Genomic DNA, 24,038 nt, shown 5'->3' on the forward strand with positions numbered 1-24,038 from the left:
GATGAGGCACTTAGGGACATGGTTTAGTGGTGGAGTTAGCAGGGTTAGGTTTACGGTTGGACTTCATGATCTTAAAGCTCTTTTCCAACCTAAATAACTCTATGATCCTATTTATTTACACAGAAGCAAAGTAACGTCTCCCTGCTTAATTATAGAAGCTGCACAAAAAATTCATTCAATCCAGTCTTGAGTGCTTACTGAAATTATAAAGGTACACCAGGTTCACATGGTGGCAAAATGCTTGAAGCTATTAGACTTGCATTTTCGTACTTAAATATTAAACAGATTTTGTTCAGCTTCCAGCTAAGAGAAAAACCTAAGAATGAAGTTGAGACATCTAGGTCCACTGGACTGTTGCTGAAAACGGGCTTTACATTATGCAGTACAACCTCACCTCCTAAGTTGCGAATGCAAATAAGTAGTTAACTTTGTTGTTTCTTCAAGTTTCTGTACCAGCTCTTTTCTTCTCTCCTCCAATTTCAATCTGGAAACAGAGGAACATGTAAGTATAGGAAAACATCACAAAATAATTCAGAGGCTAAAATACTTTATAGATAAGACAGAAACGAAGTGAAGATCCCTCATATTTTCATCTGGTTGCCAACTACTAAAATCCAAGAGACTGTTAGCTCTCAGTCCTATTGTAAAACCCTCACCACTTCAGCAGAGTGACTTTACCTGCAGAATACTAAGCACTGTAACAAACCTGCTGAGTGTCCAAGCAAGCAGAGTATTGGTACATTCACACTGTACCAAGGGGAATGCGCACCCAATAAAATAGTAACAGATGAGCACTGGGAAAATAGCTGCAACTTCAGGAAAATAAGATCTGCACTAATATAATTTTAAAAAGCCATGCTGTAGACTGGTTCCTCACTTAATATACATTCAGAAAAAAAACCCCAAAGAATACTAATACCAGTATTAGTTCTGATAATTCAAGAACTTGGGGTAGCACTGCAGAAAGTTTAAAATTAAAGCACTCCCTTTGATTTCAGAGTGTTCATGAAGAGACAAAGCACAGTAAATCAAAGCGGCATTAAAGCGCAAGGTTCTGAGATGATGGACCATATTTAGGAGTCCTTAGTCCTTTCTACATCCCCAACAGCTTTGTCATCACCTCAGAGCCATGCAGCATTGTAGTACTCATTATCAAGGCTCACCTTTATGAAAAAGTGGGATTTGTTGCCTGCTGCACTGTTATCCAGCCTAGCTCTGAAACCACAAATGGTAGAACTCTCCCATTCCTTTTGGCTGGCTGCTAGAATCACTAACCTTTACAGTGATTTTTCCTTTTATAATTCCCTTTTATCACTCCACTTATAACACCAAATAAATTGCTTTCCCTCAGTGGATTCAGCTAAAATGCTCCTGTAGTTGTGGATTAGTATATTCTCCTCTAGCCCTTGCTCAGTCAACTGACACATGTCACAAGTTCTCAAGCAACAAATCTGAGAGACAAGAAATTACCTCCCCCCCTTTCAAAAAAAAAAAAGTTTGATATTCATTCTCAGAAACCTTTCCTTTGGCCTTTCTGGCATCTCAAGGATGTATAAAAAAAAATTCAAATGCAGAGAACACTTCAAAGAACAAAAACCAAAAATCAACCATTGCTTTCTTATGCAAACTGTATTAAATACTTGAGAGTTCCCAGAATTCACGCTCTTTGAGTGTCAGATACCAGTAAAAAGACATTAAATCCTCAATTCAGCAAAGCATGAAAAGCACTTGCTTACACCCATGCTTATCCAGCGAGCAAATCTGGGTTATGCAAAGGTGAATAAGTTACCCTGAGGTCAGCCAGGGTGTGAACTTCCACTCCACTGCCTACACTGCGTGTGCTCTCACACCGAAATAATGTGTCCATCTGCCAGTACCTGCCAAGACTGTTAAAAGCATACACGGTATTTCACTCTTTGCTCAGGAAGACATATACAGGGGTTTCCAAACCAAGAATTATGCTCATCTATGGTATTAGACACTTTTCCTCACCATTTTACTATTTATCAATGCCTTCTGCTTTCTTTTAAAGCCTAATCCATCCTGTTTTTCCCAAGCAAGAATGCTCTTCACTAACTCTTTTGGGGCTTTTCAATAGTGAACTATCATTTTATCTTCAAGGAAGAGGCACAAAAATTGCTCTATGTGTTCAACTACTAAAGGCAAAAGGCAAGAAAGAAAATTAAGAGCTTAGGAACTTCACTGGCTGGAGTCCTCAAAACAGACACCTATAGTTGTTCTACTGAATTTCTACTATTAAACTAAAAAGGTTTGTTTGGGTTTTTTCTCTGATGCACAAGTTTGTTTTCCTTTATTATCTTAAGGAGGTTGAGATAATATAATTTATCCCATATAAATTAGTCCCTATAAATTTGTTTTCCTTTATTATCTTGAGGAGGTTGATGTAACGCAATTTATCCCATATAAATCAGCCCCCGAAAACAAATACTCTTTCCTAGATGTTATTCAATCTATTAGTAACTAAAGGAGTAGCATTAATACCTGTAGGTAAATTTCAGAAAGATGTTAGTCACAAGTCACAAATACAAGTTAGATGATGAAATCACTCCTGAAAGTTCCAAGACACACAGGAAATAATTTTACTATTGAGATTCAAGGAATTTTCTTCCATTCCACATCAGGCCAAATTAAAAAAAAAACAAACCAAAACAAAAAAAATCCCGAAACCAACCAACTTTCAAACAATGAACCTACCTTCCTTATAGCACAAGCAAGAATTTTAAAATCCATGTAAACACCATGAAAACACCTAAACAACCATGGTGTTATCTGTTCTAACATGGGCCTCTTTCAATCTCTCCTGTCTGCACCCCTCCTATCTAAATTAACCTGATACTCATTGCAGGAGAGACCTAAGTGTTAGTGAGACATCTTTCTCCAGTTTTGATCATAAATTGTAACATTGCTGAAAGAGCCATAAAATCTTAAAAAAATACATTAAAACATTAAAGTGCACATACCTCACCTTTCAATGTAAACTTATGTGGACATGTTTGTTTATGACAGACATAAGATCAGGGGCCAGTCTTTCAGGCAACAGCACAATCCAAGTAGTTAAACCATGCATCTGTTTAAACTTAGAAGATTTTGCCAAGGACTAATGCAGTAATGGAATCTCCCTGACATAAACGCAGAGGCAAGAAAGTAGCAAACAGCTCTCAACAGTTCCACAACCCAGATTTTTCCATAGCCTGGAAGGCTTCTTAAAGCAGTCAGAGTATGCCCTGTCTCTGCTTTTTTGAAGCTAATATGTTATGATTTATACCCTCCTTCTGTAAATTGATTCTGAGTACATCTACTAGTGGCCATTTCAGCATCCTACTCCAAAATAACCCAGGGCTATGCTATAATGTTTTTGTTTTAAGTCAGAGCAATTCTTCTGTTTCTTCCCCTTTTAGAAAAAACTAAAAAGAAAACAACAACAAAAAAGCGCCACACAAAACCAAACCCTTGTCACATCAAGCTCTGACACAACCCATAGCTTCTTACACTGTTGCTTCATTATTGGTACCTGTGAAAACACTGGAAACCTAAGGTATTCATGAACTTCATGAAAGAAATTAGTAATGCAACAACAGCGTAGCTCTCTGAAGATGGTGTGGCTCCTCCACTGATGGTTGATGAGATACAATTAGCTGTATCCTTTTCTCAAATTAACATTTCAGGAAAAGTTTCACCATCTGAATCCTTCTACAAAATGAAGATTTTCTTATGTTTATAGCAGACACAACAGAAATAATCCTCAAAAGAGCTTAATGTGAAAGAATTGATGTGCTCTGAAGTCATCAGGGGAGACAGTTTTAATATCACACAGAGTTGCAGGTAGAAATTGGAGATTCACTGGAATGGCAAAAATGCAAACCAGAAGCCATCATGAATACTACCTCAACCAGCAGTGTATGACATGAAATCTTAAGAGTAACCTCAAGAAAAAATTCCACGTTTTCAGGAATGAAAATAAAAAGGAAAAAAAATTGAAGAAAATAGAGGGAAAAAAATTTAAGCTGTAACAACTAGTTGTGTCACTATACGTAGGAAAAAATCTGCCGTTTCATTTCTTCTTGACAGTGGGAGACAATTTGACTTGCCCTTGGTACTCCAAGTTTGGCATCTGACATGTATGGGAAAATGGTCAGGTGCAGAATTTTCTTTGGCACTAAACATTCAAACCCAAAACACAAGACTAAGAAACCAGCTACCTATTTACAGCATGCGTCAAGATTTAGCTATTACTTACAACAGCATATTATCAAAACCTTAATTCAAATTATTTATTTGAATTTTTATTATTATTGACCCCTTATTCTCTATTTATTAATGGAAGTCAGAAAGCAATGCATCTGTAGTAATTTAGATATTACTAACACAGACAGGTAATGTCTCCTGTAAAAATGTAGTTCCAGTAGGACATAACCCTTCTTCTAAACCACATTTGGATAGTCAATATAATGCAGTTTAAACTATTATAAAGCATACAAATATGTTTAAAAATCATGCCTAACACACACGTATGTACTTTGTAAACACAAAATTTCCTCACTACCCAGCGACAATTTAGGACCCAACTTCTAATGCCCCTAACAGGAATTTTGCCATTCAGTGAAAATGGAGCAACAGCAGGTGTTTCCTAGCAGAGTGAAGTAGGAAAAGCTTGCAATGTTATTACTTCAATAAGGCATACTACACTGATACACACAATGACGTTTTGTGTTTATTGCATTTTATGTGTGCTAGAGGTACCAATAAATTTATTTCCACTTACAGTTGATGAAAAGTCCATTTATGACGTCACCTTTGATTTTCTCGAACTCTGAATCTGGCTAAAACAATTTATTGTGGGAGTTGCTTCAGTTACCAGTCAGGTAGCAGCAAATTAGGAAAGTTTTGCAGCAATTACACTTCTCCTCGGAACTTTTTTTTTTGGTTGCATTTTTGTACGTAATAAAACTCACAATGAAAGGCTTCAGATATTGCAACAATCAAGATATCTTTGTAACCTGAGTTCAAATAGTTTACAGCTATTATCAGAAATGAGTGAATGATGTGTATTGCTCTCCTGCTGGTATGTTGACATTCCTCAGTTATTTAACATCTGTCACAGGCATTTTCATGCTGGTAACAAATGCAGAGCAACTGATATTGCAGAGCACATACATGGTGTTCACATTCTCTCACAGTACAGAAGACTTCTTTGTGTTTCTGCCCAGTGGGCTAATAACAAATTTAATTAAGATCCACATAGAAGAGTTACTGAAGGAAAACAGCCCATCAAGGCACAGTTCAGGGTCTGTAATGAGTACAAAGGTTAGATTGCAGACAGCAGCATTTAATATCAGCAAAAGACAACCCCTTACCTTTCAGCAAGCGCTTGACTGGGTGTGCTTTTTACAGACAGCAGCTCTTCTTCAAGCCTCTTCCTTTCTGCTTCTAGCTGCTCTAGCTCATCTTGAGTACGTTTCCGTGGTGTAATAAACTGGAGTTCCTTTAAAAGCTCTTCTTTTTCATTGATTAACATCAGTTTTTCCTTTTCCACATCCAGTGCCCCAGGCCAGGCTTCACTATCTAGCTTAGAAAGTTCGATCTTCAAGTTAGCCATGCTAAAATAAAACACAGCAGATTTGTTTAAGCCCAGCCCAGCACACAAATCCCAGCAAAGAGAGAAGTGATACGGTATTTTGAAAGGTATCAGGATATAACAACATTTTCTACTCAAAGCCATACTTTTAATTTGTTTTGCTTCACAGGAATGCAGACTACGCCAGAAAAGCAAGTCACCTATCCAGGCCAACAGCAATATGCATACGCATTAAAAATGAGTTGCTCCTGTTTAAATGCTGAGTTGAAGTAAAAGTCACAACGTTAATAAAAACTTTATTGAAAATGATCTGTCTGGTAACATAATAGTGGCACTATGCTTTACTCATCTAGGCATATGATGGATTTCTCCTAAGCTGTTGGAAGCTGACCGCTCCTCAGAAACAGAAATGACCATGGTGAAAGAATGTGCACCATAGCAAGGTGCTCACTTCAGCAGTATGCATGTATGCAAATCTTAAAAGGCAAAAGCATTGTTCTTCTTTGGGATTAAAATAAAAGGTAATAGGACAGCGGCCACCTAAAGAGAAAGGAGATTATTAACTCAAAAGCTTGAGTTTGTGCAACTGCTGTTCCCATTGCAGATGTCAAATCACAGAGTTCAGACACCCAAGACTTGGTTATCCATACATATTGCGCAGATACAGACATATAATGGAAGAAGAAACTTCCCTATATTATTATTGTACTATAGCTCAGTCCTGATCAAGACAGGTTATTTCCAGTGTTCAGTATCCATGATCATTCTGTCTATGGGCTCAGCAGCACAGCTTAAAAAGTACAGGTTTTGCAATGAAGACTCATTATCCACAGGGAAAGCTTAAAAATTCCCGTTATAGGTGCCACATATCTAATAAGATGATAACTTTCAGTCACTTCCACCCTTAGCCACACCTGAACCAGCTGCATAGCTAAAGGTATGGAAGCTTTGAACTATGTAACAGCTCCTAGCCTTCTGCACCTTTTTCTAGTAGGCTGGGAAAAAGGCAGAGAAAGGAGAAGTCAATATAGAAAGATGTTCCCATACAATCACGGGCAAGAGGAACTGATCTATTACTTTTATTTATTTGTAACTGCCATAGTTAAATACACATAAGTCAGCTCAACAACTGATACAATTCTGTGCAACTTCAATGTTATCATGCACTACCTAAAGGTAATGACCCATGCCATAAATACACACAGATAATTTGGTGTGTATAATCTTTCTGTAGTTCAGATGGATTTCTAAGAAAATGTTTTTCTTCTTTCCAGTTTGTTTTCTGTGATTAACAAAACTAATAATATCGTGCTTATTTTGCATCTCTGGTATTAATTTTACAGTACATTAAGGTATTTATTTATGGTCAAAGCTAAGAATAGTTAATGTTGAATCTAACTATCCCATTGCTTATACTAGAAGCTTAGGGGAACTCCCCCCCCTTTCTTTTTCCATAGGTAACACTTCTCATCTGCACCTCAATGAAAAAACAACAGCTTAAAAAATGGAAACAACCCACACTCCCCCCAAACCCCTGCAAGAACAAGTTTGACTCAGGGTGTTTTCACAGAAAAGCAATGCAAATTAAACAGAAATACTATCAGCAGTGAAATTAAATGAAGCATTTCAATATCTTTTACAGCAGTTACATATATAATTTATATTCAACAGTCCTTTAGAGGAGCAGTACTCAGAGGGAAAACAACCGAATAATTTCAGATGAATAATGAAATGTTAAGACTTTCATCTCCAGGTCACTGGTTCTAGCTAACCTTGTTCTAAAAGTAGCTGCTACTGACAGCTGTTTGATGGCTTATGGGATGGGATGGTGGTCTCCAAACAGTTCTTTTGCTCCTCCTGCTACAGACAACTCTCTGCTACCATAACTGACACTCTTTTCAGCTGTCTTATCAGACCTACAAAGGACTAGATGGATATGAAAACTGAACCAGTCTCACGCTTTTGAGGAAGTCCTTGCTCAACAGGTCAACAAGGACTATTAGCCAGATCTTCACCACATCAGGATAGGATTGTCAGCACGCTATATTAGATCCTTTTGAATAACAACTGCAACTGGATTTAGCATAGCTAACATCAACATTCCACCTCTTCAAGACATTCTGCTGGCTAAGCAACATAAAATATGCAACATACAAAATTATCTGATAATTTTCAAGTAGAGAAGTTCACTTACAAGATCCTCTCTTTCTCTTAGTTATTTTAATACAAAACAACTAAGAATTTGCACATTTAATATTTCAGAAAAGATGGTCAATGCTTATTAAATTATAGTAATGATTACAATGGCTGTAATAATTAGGGGGGATGTAATTAGGTACTGAACTCTACGTGCAAACTGGTATGTATCTTCATTATTCCAAGATATGTACACTTTATTAAGTTCACCCTGTAGTCACTGATAAAACCATGTACATGCAAACACTTTAAAGACTTTAACAGTGTCTCCAAGGCATATGATTGTCTTATTTAAAGCTGAAAAGAATATTCATTACTGGGCAGTCTTCAGACAAAATTGAATAAATATACCATTTAAAAGGAGATAATTTAACCTTGAAATACACTAATGTAATACAGAACAAATACTTAGTTATGCAAAGGTAAGTACATGAGCTACTGAAATTTCGACCCACATTCTTGTCTGACTACTTTGTGAGAAAGTAAGATCTTGTACTCCATACTCTGAACACTGTACTTTTTTTTTTTTTTTAATTTTTTAACGTAGAAGTGGTAAGCTGACTTACTGCCAGGAATTTTTTTGTTCCTACAAAGTAGAGATAAAACACAATGCTGGGACTTCTTGGTATCAAGACATAGTCAAAACAGAGGATGAACTGGTTTTGGATCAATTACGCCTTAGAAAAAATGCCATCTATCTGCATCTAAAACACCATTTGACAATTAATATTACGTACATGATGAGTCTGAGCCGAACTCATACATGTTCAATACTGAACAAACACAATAGCCTTAGCACTCTTTGTTGAATGCATTGATTATATAATAAAGTTCTATGATCTGTAATGAAGATATAAAGGATTACTGTTGTTACTGGCACAAATAGTAGCTACTACTCTGTATGAGGAGGGTATATATTTGAAATTAGGCAAAACAATGTTGGCTGTGCAGCCTCCTGCCTTTAAAACATAAAAACTAATTATGCCTTTATTTTGTACTTATAAGCTGCAAATTTCTTTTCCTAGTTTTCTAATTGACCATGCCACAGTATTCCAACTGAAATAATAGTTAAATCTCAGATTAAACGGCATTTTAGGCACAGTTTTCATCTGAGCAAAAGTGCTATTTTTTATTTTATTGCCTTGTTTAGTTCTTTATAGTAAAAAAGGAACTTTGGGTGCGGGATAACTTTTCAGATTTATATTCCCCTTAAATTACAATGCACCTCCATAAAAAAGCTATAAGGTTTCTGAAAAGCTGACACCTAATTTTGTGAAAAGTATTAGAAAATAATACAACACAATTAATACATTATTGATAGAGAGATATCCCACACACACTCTTGTTTTTTAATAGTAAATCTTCCCCCAGTATTATGCAGCACTTCTGGTGCACCAGATACACGTCATTCTAACCCTGGATATTCTCCTTTCTGATGCCCATTCTTCAGTGCTGTGGCAATTCATCACAACGGCACTGCTTTCATGAGCAACCACTGCAGAACTTTACTTGAAAGGCATTCCACAGTCGTCAGCACAGCAGTTCCTGATTTCTTTTCTCCTCAGGTTAAACTCATTAAAAAAGCCCAACCCCATAGTGATAACAAGTATTTAAGTTATCCAAAGTCCCAGCGAAAAAAGAAATAATTAAGCCTACTAAATCTGCACTGGCAGTCTGAAGCAACTCTAGAACTGAAGAGCCTTCAGTGGCGTAGTAAACTGAAATGATGATCCCAAAGAAGGATATAATGGTCATAAACAACCTGGCAACCCCTTCCAGTGGAAATCCAGCTCGCTCTATCCCCTTAATCCTGGAACTGCCACCGATTTGTCGCTGTCTGCATTCTCTTTCTCAACACACTCAGCTTCGCTCGCAGTAACTGTAAAGCCCCCCGTTCAGAAGCACCGGCTGCTCCTGAGAGCCTGCCCGCGTTCGGAAGGAGAAGCCCTCTGCAGGAACGCCCACAGCGCCTCCCCAGCGCCGCCCGCTAGATGCCGCTGCCAGCACGATGTCAGCGCGGCAGGGGCCGGACACCGGCCCGCGGCGGGACCGACTCCGCAAAGCCCCGAGCCCCGTTACCTTCTTTTTGCCTCTTCGTATCGAAGACTTAGTCTGACCTTCTCTGCTAAATTTGATCTGCTTCTTGCTCCAACCTGTTGAGGAAAAAAAAGGTATATATTAGCCTTATTACTGCGTAAAGCTGTTAAATGAATCAACAGAACCTATGCACAGGCTAGAAAAATCACAGCTTAAGAAAATAAACCCACACCCACCTGCAGCCACACACTTGCTGTTAAATGCCTAGTTAGGAACCTGTTCGGAAGTACAGAACAGTGCTGGTTTCTTCTGATCCAGTTCATCTATTTTTAACTACTGTACTACCAATTGTCCATATTCCAACAGAGTAAAGCAGAGCATTTTCAAAGAAGTCTTGCAGTGATGGCACCCAGAATTATGATCTACTTTGAGTTCCGCTGGACTCAGAATTTTAGAACTAAGTCTGTGCCTTTCAAAGACTTCAATAACTTTGCCACAAAACATAGACAAGCTTAGCTCTTTGTTTGGAAAACCTTGTACAGTCTCTTCCTTATAAACGTAGCTCACGGAACTTCAAAGAAGGTACCAAAATTAAGCACAGCATTCTGTGTATGTAAATATACCGTCAGTGAAACAGAGAAGGTTTTAATGAATCACTGAACAAGTAGTTCCACTAACAGTTCTTCAGCTGTGTGAAATGAAATTGCACATCTAAATTCTGAGACCTTGTTTCTGAAAATTAAAAACATCTTCATACTGAATTAAGTCTGCAAGGTGAAACATATCCTACACACAGATCCAAAAAATACTATCTACTTATGCTGATCTTCACTGTACTGGAACTATTTGATTAAATCAAATTGTCATAAATGCTTCATGCCAAATGTATAAAGTTCATCTGAATCTTGATTTAAAATTTAAGGGGAAAAAAAATCAGATAACTGATTCTAAGTAATTCTCTCAAACATCTATATATATACACCTATCAGCAACAGTAAACGACCATTTGATTCCAATTCCATTAACCGCAGCATTCTGATTCAATTTCTCTTTACATTTGACAAAATGGAAAAAAGCTCACCTCACCAGAAATGTCAGTCTGAGACCCTGTATCCAGAGTTTGTCTAGAAAAACCCAGCTGGGAGTTTACAGAGCTGGAACTCAAGTCTGGTTCAGATGTCCCAATGGTCTGGTCAAGACTGAATTTCTCTCGCAGCTTTGCAAGACTCTGTCCAGGAAACAGAGAAGGGGGTGGTGTCAAAGTTCCTTTGTGCTTTACCGTGTTTCTACCAGTTTATCTCCAAAAAGATGTTTACATAAAAGACTCCAATACAAAAATTATGGGTTTACATCATATTAAGGAAACTATCTTTTTAATCAAGCAGTTGGTAGGTGGCACTAAGGGTGACCGATACCTGTGACAATATAAAAACTACTCATGTGTTTTTATCTCTCTCTCGGTTTTGTGGGGTTTTTGGGGTTTTTTTTTTTGTTTTTTTTTTTTTTAAACATGTTAACCAATTAAATACTTGGCTGATTAAAAAAAAGATCTGCTTTCAGAAAAGGAAATAGGGCAATTCAGATTTGGAAAACTTTCACTGAGTTAGAAAATGGCCATGCATCTCAAAAACACATCTCTCAATTTTGTCCACTTAATATTTTAAATGGTGGTTTAGAGGTAATATCTCTAAACTATCTAATACTAATCTAATACTGTCTCCCACAGTATTCTCCTGGAGAAGCTGGCGACTCGTGGCTTAGACAGGTGCACTCTTCGCTGGGTTAAAAAATGGCTGGACGGCCGAGCCCAGAGAGTTGTGGTGAATGGGGTGAAATCCAGTTGGCGGCCGGTCACAAGCGGAGTCCCCCAGGGCTCAGTTTTGTGACCAGTCTTGTTTAATATATTTATCAATGATCTGGATGAGGGGATTGAGTGCTCTCTCAGCAAGTTTGCAGATGACACCAAGTTGGGTGGGAGTGTTGATCTGCTCGAGGGTCTGAAGGCTCTGCAGAGGGATCTGGACAGGCTGGATCGATGAGCCCAGGCCAACTGTATGAGGTTCAACAAGGCCAAGTGCCCGGTCCTGCACTTGGGTCACAATAACCCCATGCAACGCTACAGGCTTGGGGATGAGTGGCTGGAAAGCTCCCCCCGCAGAAAAGGACCTGGGGGAGTTGACCAACAGCCGGCTGAAGATGAGCCAGCAGTGTGCCCAGGTGGCCAAGAAGGCCAAGAGCATCCTGGCCTGTATCAGAAACGGTGTGGCCAGCAGGAGCAGGGAGGTGATCGTGCCCCTGTACTCGGCGCTGGTGAGGCCGCACCTCGAATACTGTGTTCAGTGTTGGGCCCCTCACTACAAGAAGGACATTGAGGTGCTGGAGCGTGTCCAGAGAAGGGCGACGAAGCTGGTGAGGGGTCTGGAGCACAAGTCTGATGAGGAGCAGCTGAGGGAACTGGGGTTGTTCAGTCTGGAGAAGAGGAGGCTGAGGGGAGACCTCATGGCTCTCTACAACTACCTGAAAGGGGGTTGCAGAGAGGTGGGTGTTGGCCTCTTCTCCCAAGTGACGAGCGACAGGACAAGAGGAAATGGCCTCAAGTTGCGCCAGGGGAGGTTCAGGCTGGATATTAGGAAAAAATTTCTTTACTGAGAGAGTGGTGATACACTGGAATAAGCTGCCCAGGGAGGTGGTGGAGTCACCATCACTGGAGGTGTTCAAGGAACATGTGGACGAGGCATTGTGGGACATGGTTTAATGGGCATGGTGGTGTTAGTTGATGGTTGGACTTGATGGTCTTGCAGGTCTTTTCCAACCTTAGTGATTCTGTGATTTGCATTGTACCTTACATACAAGTTCAGAAATCTATATTCTCTGACTGGCATATAGCGGCTTTTTGAATTAGGGAAGTAACAGGCTTCAGTTTATGCATCTGAAAATTGATTTTAATACTAGTTTGGCTTGAAGAGTTTTGAGAATCCCTTAAAAAGTATAAAATGCAAGGTATTTATAATCAGGAAAGTTTCTCATGTTAAAACAAATCCACACAAAACTTACGCCAACCATTCAAAATACCTTCATTAAATCTTGTTTTTCTCTCTCCCCTGAACTTATCGCCTTTCTGATGGACTTCAGTTCATTCAGGATGGCTTTAGCCTCACATAGTTCATACCCACTCTGGCCTCCAGACATTTTTTTGTCAATTCTGTGGAAAGAGAGAATATTAATACTGAATACAGAAAATAATACTAACATATCTGCTGTTCTGCTTCAGGCAGAAGCATAGTTAGAGAACAGAAGGGAAGGAGATAAGAGACACCATTTCCTGTAACAGACACGCAAAGAGAAATAAAATACTTACTACTTAATCCCTGGCAAAAATGTCAAGCTATCTAACACATACACAGTGCCCAGAATACTTCCGTTGGCTATAAACTCACCTCAGCTAAACTACTAGGGCCTTACCAAAGGCAGAGACTCCAGAAGCAATTCTAGTTAATCCAGTCTTAAAGACATAAGGGGCACAGAGCACTAAAGACTCCTACACATGCTACCAGCAGTATAGTAGTATTGCTGACACCACTGTCAAAATGCCCATCCCTATCATAAGTCTCTGCAGCACAGAAGCAGCTTTTGGGTACACCTTTCACTATTCACATCCTTACAAAAGCAGAATTTATTATTAGTAGTATTTTTCTACCCAGACCCACATCGTGACATGGGCAGACAGGCAAGCTTCTTGGTACTAATCAGCCTTGCAGAGAAGAAATGTAACCAGCTCCATTCTTGTCTCAGCTTCCCTCTGATTCCCCCTAATCCTAGGCATTAACAGTCTAGAACAGCTGTTCTGCTCAGCCAGTCACCAGGCCCTCTTTATTCACAAAATCTCTGGATAATTAATACTGTATGTCACACATCAGACAATTTATTAAATTCCTGGACTACAAATGATTTTAAAAAACTGTAACTTGAAAATAACAAAACCAAAAGCCCCCAAACTTAGAGATAAAAAAGATATTTTAGTGTTTCCTTATTTACTTCAAGAAGTACAGTCTGTAAACACACTTATCTGAACTCTAGTTTAACTGAATATTTCATAGCATCACAGAAATGACTGCAGCTGTGCTTCACAAAATTAAAACCAGTTATCTTCACAAAACTCAAGCATCTAGTAGAGAATACATTCTTTTATAATGCAATTGGTTTTCTGTTTTTATGATAATCCATCACCTTTGCTAGAAGACATTAACCTTGTGAGGGAGGAATGAACAAACATTTTAATGATCAGAAGTGATCTCGAGCATCCCCTGCAAGAACAGAAACTTACATGGAACACCTGTAACAGTATTCTATTTTACTTCCAGTTTTGTGCACAAAGGTATCAAGGTTCTAAAGTGGTCTTTAAAGCTGTGAGCATGTGTGTTTTTCTTCTCCACATTTCAGTTTTTGTGCAAACTAGAACTGCGTTTGTGTAAGAAAATTACCTATGTGACTCAGCACTCAGATTCCTATTCAAGGATGTATTTGTTTCAGCTTGAAAATTCCTCAAACTCTTTCATAGGTAGGCACTTACTGTCTGAAAACACTCAATTTTTGGTAACTTACCAGGTCGCTAAGGTCAAATAGATACAGGATATGCCAACAATTGCAATCATGAATGAACAGTTGGGTAATACACCACATGCTGCCTAGTAATATGATGTGCCACATTCAAATCACAACTGCTTTATTCTGTATATAATTAAGATGGACAAGAAGGATCTCTGACATATAAGATATTCCATCTTCCTGTTTTAAATTAATGGGATTAGTACTGTTTGAAAGTGGCTGGCTGAATTTTAAAAACAAAAGTCCATTGTGTTTGCGTGGAATGCTGTTGACAGTTTCTGAAACATGCTTTGGATTCCTATCAAAATGGCTTGTAAGCAAGCTGCTTTAAAACAATACTTCATTGTTGAATTAATATAATAAAACCAGCATGATTGGCTAACCTTTAATCCTGGGACAGCAGCATGAGTTTTTGTTACCTTAAGCTTTAGAATCAATAAGTCTTTCTTCTTCTAAATTTTGCTTCAAATGAAATCTGATTTATGGTTAAATAAATTCAACCAACTATCCTTTTCTCCCTTCACTCCTCGCCAGTCTTTATATATTTAAATAACAAACAAATCTGACATCTCTGTTTTTTTTTCAAAATGAAGGAGGATAGAGACTTGACTGGCATCCTCCTAAGGTGCTGAGGGTTTTCAGTTCCCAATTGACTTCAAAATCTTCATACCAGAACAACATTTTTTGTCCATTTTGACATGTCTCTAATTATGACTGGCCATTTCCTCGACCAGAATTTTTTTTCTCCCACTTAAAAAAATTCCTACTGTATAGGACTGATCTATTAAAATACACAGGCGATAGCCTACAAGATGTTTTGGTTAGAACTGGGAACTGAACTCCAGTCTCTCAGCTCCACAGACAGATGCTCTGTCATCCTTTGCAAATTACTTCTCTGCAGTTTAGTACTCTACCTGGAAGATGAAAATGCACCTCCCTTCTCCCACCTTTTGTCCATCTTCCCTATATACTCTGCAAGCTCTCCAGGATAGAGATTATTACTTATCTGACAGTACACTGCCATACACCTCTCAGGAGGTCCTGAGAAAAAAGATAAGTGAATCCAGACAGTATTACATTAACGCTGCAACACTGCTTCTGCTACTGGAACTAGTGTACTAAGGGCACACAGCTCAGCATTTTACTGTGTAAATATATCCTTAATGTACAGGTACATACCACAAAACAGAAAACAACTAGCATTAATAAATTTCTGTTCACATTAGTCAAGAAAACATGCTTGTTAGCAAGGTTTCCTCTGCAACAAGTTCTCTGTAGTGACTGTTCTTGTAATATTTAATATTTTAGGGCCCAACTTTGTAAGTCAGGAGCAGCAGGGAGTGCTCAGACTGAAAAAAATCACTCCCTAATAATCCAACTGGATAAATACCCAAAATGCTCACCCGGTTCAGCATCAGCCCTTTGGACACCAGGCATCCCAGCAACTGGAACAAAGAAAGTCAGGTCTCTAATCCTCAAATTGTGACTCATTTCAAACCCTGCACAGTTGTGCACCATTTATACCTCTGAGAACAGCACCCTTCTCTCTCTCTCTTTTGAGCTCAGAGGTGGTAAAGGAGGAAAGACAGACCTAATTACTTTTTCCTTTTTTTTTTTTTTTTTAAAATGGGACACACAAGGCAGCTAAATTCTTCCTTGGGACCCATAACCACTGCCCTTCTTTCTGCCTCTTGGCAACACAAGATACTTCATAGAAAAAAAAGTGGAAGGCGAACAGATTTCTCATATTAACACTTGCACAACAGGTTTGCCATTTCTACAGATTTCCTGCTTCCTAACTACAACAAAAAGAGTTATTAGATTCTCATTTTACCCCCAATAATTCTCTCACATAAGATGGATTCAATTCCATGCCAAAAAAAGAAATCAGGTGACTGAATTAAGTCAGTTTCAACTATTTTCTTTTACTCACTGTTGCAGCGTTTCAAAGCCCTGTTCCTTGTACAGCAGCTCTTGCTTCATCTGAGAGAGTTCCCTCTTCAGCTTCTTAACCTTGTGTGTTAAATCAAAGCAAGAGTTAGAAAATTCCTCTTGTTAAATGGCATAACACATGGCTTTGAACAATTAATGTATTCTCTACATCAGATCAGACAAAAAAAGAGAGTAAATTGCTCTACTGACACATATTAAAAACAGAAGGATCTGTTCTCTTCCTGATGTCTATGGGCAACATGCTTTAGTATTAAAGGGACACAAACAGATTAAATCACATTCCTTATTTGTATTGATATCACACTGTGTTATTAAACCTGAGAGAACTTTAAGAAGTAATTTACTTCTCATTTGTTAAGCATGCATTCCAACTGTCCTACAGGGATATGCCTGTTTATTTTTAGGCTTATTATATTTCCACTTTTTCATTCCAGGAAGCTCTCAAGTCATTTGCACTGTAAAAGACAAAGTGTGGACTCGTTTTTTATTTCTTCCTATGAACGATCATTTCTTACAAAGCTTCACAGACACTGGATCCCTAAACATATAATTCACTTTCATTTAATTCAGAGATGACAATCACTAAACACATCTGGATTGCAAATATATGCGTCTATTTAATAGAAATGTCTTTGGCAAAACATTCCCTACTTTCCCTAAATTTGCATGCTCAATTGCTTCAGATGTTAGCAGATATGAGTACACTACAAAATATTTATGAAACAAGATTAAATAAAAAAATGCCTCATTTAATTTTTTTATGTCATACTTCCCAAACATACTAAAACAAAGTTTCTGGACCACCTATAAAGGAATGTACTTCAACACAAATTAAAATTAATCCTCAGCATACACATAGAGACAGAAATGCCTCCTTGAAATGTGGAGTCCCAAATTTTGGTATTTATACATCTATACCTGGCTCATTTGCACTCCACATACTAGCCAGGTGAAAAAAGGAAAAGGCTGCTGTAAGTGCCCTGCTTTCTCCTACCACTGTGAAATTCTTGCTTGTTTTCATATAGGTCCTCAGATATTCAACTCTTGAAAAATGGATTATATTAAAATGAAGAATTTTGACCACTTCAACTGAAATAAATTTCAAAAAATATGTCTCCAAGACTTTTTGTATCCAAATCTCCTTAGACTTCCTACTTGGTGCTATTCTTCAAACAAAAAAAAAAAAAAGGAAAAAAAAAAGGTGATATTCCCAACATGCCAGGTGACTAAAAGTACTGAGCATCAGCAGCTGCTGTAGCTTTCCAAGAGACTTAAAATGATTTGTGTATCTAAAATAACTAGTGATGTGCGGGGTTCTTCACATGGGTTTGTGAATGATACTTAGGTGTTCAAGTTCGTAGCTTCTGGCTAATGAATTTTCTGTGACAGAAATAAAATGCTTTCAATCTCCACTTTCTCCAAAGCAAAAGCCGTTCTCTAGATGAGGGGTTAGGTTCAGGCTTTTGGGAACTATCATCACTAGTTGGTTCACTTGACAGAAAACTTTTTCTTTTTACCATAATGAATAGTTATCATGATAAATAGGCAATGTCCCTAAGTACACACGCAGTGCTCCTTAACTATTTCTTCCCTGACTAGCATGAAAATCCCAAGAATAGTCTCTCAAGTGTTCTCATCAAGGTTATAGAAAATGTACAGATATCACCTCTATGTTCCAGGTAAGGTAATGTGTAAAATATGAAAGAAGTCCCAACTTTTCTGAGAAATGCAGAATGGCTAAGCTTTTTTTTTTTTTTAAATCAGAAACGTGAATTTATAGTAATAGCAAAAGGCACACTTGATTTCAACTTAGAGAATTGGATCTCTCAGAAACCCTTACATTTTTCCTCAAGATCATCTTCTGAGTGTCCTCTGCTTTTTCTCATTATCAAGAAATGTGAGTTAGGCACATTATCCTAGAAGGACATGACCTACATCATAACATAGACTCTGTGTTTACTGCATCAAACTTGCATTAAACTATTCTTGTGCTCCTTGTCTTCTCCTTCAAAACTTTCATGTAATTCCCACTTTTTCACAACTCTTCACTTGTTTCATCCTTCACCCCCTTCCTACTGCTTCTGCACATCATCTTAAGTCACCTGACAGGCCTCTCGCTTCCTCCTTCTAACTGCATCTTCAAGCAGGCTCCTGTGCTAACCCCCTTCTATTCCCAGCACTCAAGTACTGTAGTAGTAGAATAACAATGACAAAAAAACCCTCTTGTTATTTTATAAGGTGCATCCCCTACTCGCTGCATATGCATAAAACATATTGTGATCACATATGCTTGGTGGTGTTTGAATTATCTTACTGATTACTAATTAAGACCCCAAATGGCCCCACTCAGAGTCCACTGCAGCATCAGATCCTTCAGTTTTAATCTTGTGAGAAAGGTCTTTCTTCTCCTGCTTATTTCACGTAACAGCTGTCTGATTTCTGCCACATTTTTTCCGTGACCTATTGCGCAACAGGCAATTCATGTATCCAAAAGGCTCCACGTGCGCATATTAAGCACAGCTAACAAGGAAAAGGCGAAAGGCCAGTTCAGAACTTCCTCAAATGCTGAGTTACCCCCTCCAGCCACCATTAACCTGATGATACCAGTAATCCTCAGCCAGTGTGAGAAACAGGTTTAGTACATCTGACCTAATAGTTTACTAAACAATGTGCAAATTCTAACTAGCTGGCTAGCAGCTTACTAATGACTAACTTCGTTTCCCATTAAGTCCACGCATGCATATACTGTAAAATGCCAAAAGGTGGCATATAAGCAAAGCATCTTCAAACATTCAAATAAGGGTGAACTATGATAATAGTCATACCTCTCTTGCCATCTTCCATGAAAACCACTTTCCAGCCCTAGCACCACAGGGCTCCACTTTTTCTTATCTCAATGACATTCATATCCAGTGGCTTTGGATGACAACACACTTTATGCTGATACAGATATTCTTGGACTTGCACCCTTCTAAACTCTGCAGACAAGATTCAGGTCACCTATTTTAGGCACATATGCAACTTGGACTTTGCAATGCCAATAAGTCAGGTGTTGGAAATCAGCAGGATATTAGGCTCCTTGACTCCAAGAAACAATGAAGAGAGGAAAGCACCTCCAAAAAATGAATTACTGTGATTAACACATCTTCCTGTCTCCCCAGTGAACAGACAAATTGTAGATCTGCAGCCAAGAGGTGATTCAGTGTTTCTGCATCTTGAGCTGGGAGGTGATCAGAGCTAAGCAACAAGAAAAACTGAGCACATGTCTGAATTTTCCCCTCTTTGACTTGTAGGTGACTATATTTAAATTTGGTCATGTGTTTCATTCTTCAACAACACTGTTAATTTCCCAAATATACCAGTGATCCCCTTGCCAAAGGGAACATCTGTTACCATGCCACTCATTTTAGAAAGAAGCTCTCGCTTTGTCTTTTCATTCTTGCTCCTGACAAAGTCCTTACTGCTATTGATTCTCCCTACTAAACTTACAAAATTTTTTCTCCCACCTCCTCCAGTGTTGAAATAAGTTCTCTCACTAACCACCTTCCCTTCTCTGTAAAGGATAAGGGACTACAAACTGAGATTAGTAAGGATGAACAGGTGTACAAGCAGTCAGGAGGGCAACATCTGGACGCCAGTTTTACAGTGTATTCTATCCCTGATTTATACCGGGTTTTAAAATTTTAACGAGCTATTCCACAGTTCCTTTTAAACATTAATTGTTTAGACTCCTAATCAACTCTTACTCCAGGTGAAGGAGTATGGTACTCTCAGAGGCTTCTATGAGTGCTGCTCTGTGCAGAAACCAGGAGGGGGCAATGGAAGAGCTGAGTAACTGCTGTCGCTTGTGCTGTTTCTGTTCCCGCAGAGTCTGTATTCCAGCCCTCATCGAAGGACTAGCTGTGAGGTGCTGTCTTTTTAACCTGCACGGTTTGATCTAATTTTTTTTCATTACTAACTACAGAAAGCCTAGGGTATCCATCGAGCATTATATGCCACAGCTTAAATAAATGAACTTCCTATATAGATTTTAAATGTCTTCCACACCATCTCCTCCTTATTCAAGATAAATTCACTAGAGACTAACCTGTGAATGAAAGTTCTTTATATGGAGTCTGTTAGTGACCATACTGAACACAGTTGACCAAATAATGGATTTTTGTTCATTAGCAATTTCAAAATGTGAACACAAGCTTTCACTCTTGATGTGAACCGTTCCATTTTGACAAAACAGAGCGAAGTTTCACACCATTATTGAAAAGTGTTTTTTAAACCAACAGAAATTTGTGAAGCAGTTGATGTAGCTAATGGTGCATTTCTCACAGAAGAAAGATTGTGTAAAAACAGTCATCTAGCTGCAACTCACCTTGGCCTACTACTTTTTTATTTTCACCTAAAGGTTTCTACTCCTCCTTTTTAAAACAAAAGCATACAAGTGAAAACAGTCATCAGATTTCTTTAAACCCACATCTAATTAGAATATCTGACAAAGTTTCCCCAAAATGTGTCATCTGAAAGTAACAGAGACACCTTTAAAAAAATCATTAAAAACCCCTGAATGGTATTCATTGAAAGTATTAGGAGGTTTCAGTACCAGGGTACAAGATATATCTGCTAGTTCAAGCTTTGCTTATTCTATAGGCATAAACTTTGCACACAGAATACAAATGTGTATGAGTTAAGCACTCTCACCCTTAATCTTGTAGTGGAGATTTCAGCCTTCAGAATGTCAGGGTCATACTTTGTGCTTGATGAGGAGCCTGAGAACACTTTTTTAAAAAGACAAAAAAGGACAAATATTTAAGTACTTTTAAATCATTAATTAGTCCCTTCCTCGATGAATCCACATTGATATAAAACTACAAAGTGCAGAAAAACATATAATACTTTTTTAAAAATATCCTTTTATAGAGTAGTCAGCATTGCAAGATGGCAATAATTAATGAATAATCAAAATTTCCACCTTTTTTGCCTTACCACTATTTGGTATCTGCCCTCCTTTGCCTATCCCAGGATTCTAAAGTAGCACCTCGTTCTCCCTGGCTTTCTATCCCTTGCTTTCTGTTCCCATTCTTCTAGCTGAGCCATCTTGCGGTCACTTCTTCCTGGAAGCTGTAATTTCTAAGGAGATTTCTGGAAAGCAGAAGATTTATTCAGAAGCCTCTGGGGTCTGCCACTCAGTTCTTCCGGAGCTGTACATGTTACTTTTATCACACTATCTACTTCTGAGAGAGATGTTTGGCCAACAACAGGCCTCTGACAGCACTTTACTGCATACCAATTCCTTGCCCAACATTGTAACATGTATCTCTACTTCACCCCTGATCAGGCTACAAAATTATTGCATGCTATTCTTATAAAGCAGCAACAAGTTCCCTTCTTGGACTACTGCAGACACATCTGAACACTGTAGGGTCATTTCAGTACGCAGCCATGAAGTGCAAGACATCCTATTTACTTCGAACCTAGATTGGGCAGAATTTTTTTTGACAAACTGCATGACAAAATAGATTTCAGAGCCAACTACTCTAAACCATGGCTCAAAGGAGTTCAACTGTATCAGAGAGAAGAGGGTTCTCTCCAGCAGAGTATCTTTATATTAAATAAAATAAAAAAAAGTAGGGATGCTATCTCTAAAAAAGTCAGAGTACAAGGTGTTCATAGCAAATCTTGAAAACTCATCCTACAGAGAAACAGGATCCCCTGCAAGGCACAGATCAAAGAAGTTACATTGTATTCTCTACCGTACTTACAGCTTGTATGAGAGCTTGATTTTTCTTTGTAGGCATCATTCAACCGTACATACTCATCCAGTGCAAGTGCTAGTCTCTGTTCTTTCACGTGGTACAGTTCTTTCTGAGTACTGAGAGCATCCTTGGCTACCATAAGATAATCTTTTAACATTCTCTCTTGTTCTTGCCTCCATTGTTTCCTGGGATCTTCTATTTGTGTTGTTTCTTCATAGGAGAAAAAGAAAGTATTTAAAGAGACCTTTGCTGAAATCCATTGACAACTAAATTGTTTCTTTGCCTGTAATCCACAGTTATAGAAGCGCAAACCATAGCTTGTCTTTGGTTAATAATCAGATGTACAATTTTATTTAAGTTTTTCTTTGCCACAATAGTGCGTATTAAAACCACTATTTAAGGGATCAATTACAAAATTAGGAATTAATGTACAATAGGTAAACGCTTATATAGATCATTGCCACAACTTCAACCTTGAATTAATAACATCCTAAAACTCAAGAAAAAAAACCCGTTTTTTGCATCAGAGTATTCGGAAATAATTGAATCAATAAAGTCTTTCAATGACATCTTAAAATTGAATGCATTTCTGAACAAAAATGAAAAGTAATCTTAGCTATTACATTTGTGCATCCCCCCTCCTCCCGACTTCATTAATTTTTACAGCCATATGTTATTCATGTTTTGTAATGGTTATCTCTCTACTTTCGCTCTACAAAAACAGTTTTATCTTTTCCCCTGTTAATGAACTAACAGAACATTAACTCTCCAGATCATCTTACCTAACTCTAACTCCATCCCTGTTAGGGATCCAATCCGGAATACAGCTTTCTTTTATGGTCAATAGACAGTAAGGGCTGCCCTCAGAGGGCACTTCGCTCCATCGAAGACAGATGCCCATGATACATGGGACTGAACTGCCTTTTTAAGGTGTCTACTTCTTTCCACTGACTACCCAGGAAATAAAAATGAGTAGGCTGGAACAGGCCCTTAATCCACGAAGGGCTTCAGGTCAACCATTTTAACTCTAGCAACCACACCGAAGACAGACTTACACAGAATGTGTAGACAAAAGGATTATAACATAGTGGTGTATATTAAGATAGTATGTGATGAGAGCAATCTAATTGTAGGTTTTAAGATTTTTTTTTTTTAATGTAAACATGCAAAGAGGAAGAGTTAAGGCTGAATGTTCAATCTTATCACTAGTATTTCCTGACTTAGTTCAGCACTTTTTGAAGCTGTACAATGAATATTCTTCCTTTAGAGCTGCACTAAGTACAAAAACATTCTCATAAGAAATAGCCATGAAAAGTTTGAAATCTAAATGCAAACATGCACCACACTGCATTTTCTTTGTAAGTTACATACTATAAATCCTATAAATCTACATAGATCTACAGCGATAAACAGTAACATTCAGTACCAAAGTATTCAAGTGTGAAGTATTTACTTCACAATTTTTCTGCAAAAAGGAGGAGGAAAGTTTATTCTCCGGGTTAGATTTCTGCCACTTTAGTTCTCTGAATTGCTTTACTGTGAGAACCAACACAGGGGGGAAAAAATGGGAACACGTGGCTGAAGACACAGGGGGAAAAAGAACTGCAGCAGAACCAACCTGATTGCTCTAAACTGTAGCTGAAGTGCGCTGTTGGGGAGAAGGCACTCTTTCAACTCCATATATGAAAACAGATCTTGTAACAGCAAAAGCTGACAAGGACAGGTTCTGGTTAATAACAATTTCCCATACTGACTAACTACAGGTTTTTCAAAAACCTTTTTTGTTATTAATATCACATAAACCAAATGACATGCAAATAAAAAGAAGCATTTGGTAAAACTAACCCTGTAGAATCCTAAACTGACAATGTCTATGGAACTACTGATGCTTTTAAAAACAAATA

General features: G+C 38.2%; 1 protein-coding gene across 1 annotated transcript in view; it reads right to left on the bottom strand.

The window, feature by feature from the left end:
* WWC2 (WW and C2 domain containing 2) overlaps window positions 1-24,038 on the bottom strand; it is a 104,450-nt gene that overhangs the window by 30,214 nt on the left and 50,198 nt on the right. The window contains exons 3-10 of the mRNA XM_059817429.1: window positions 22,141-22,344; window positions 21,080-21,156; window positions 16,368-16,447; window positions 12,902-13,031; window positions 10,911-11,057; window positions 9,872-9,945; window positions 5,376-5,618; window positions 395-484 (exon numbers count right to left, since the gene is read on the bottom strand). Of these exons, the coding sequence (XP_059673412.1) occupies window positions 395-484; window positions 5,376-5,618; window positions 9,872-9,945; window positions 10,911-11,057; window positions 12,902-13,031; window positions 16,368-16,447; window positions 21,080-21,156; window positions 22,141-22,344 (1,045 nt within the window). The remainder of the gene's footprint in view (window positions 1-394; window positions 485-5,375; window positions 5,619-9,871; window positions 9,946-10,910; window positions 11,058-12,901; window positions 13,032-16,367; window positions 16,448-21,079; window positions 21,157-22,140; window positions 22,345-24,038) is intronic.

This window comes from Gavia stellata, chromosome 5 (genome assembly GCF_030936135.1).
Source record: "Gavia stellata isolate bGavSte3 chromosome 5, bGavSte3.hap2, whole genome shotgun sequence".
NCBI classification, from domain to species: Eukaryota; Metazoa; Chordata; class Aves; order Gaviiformes; family Gaviidae; genus Gavia; species Gavia stellata.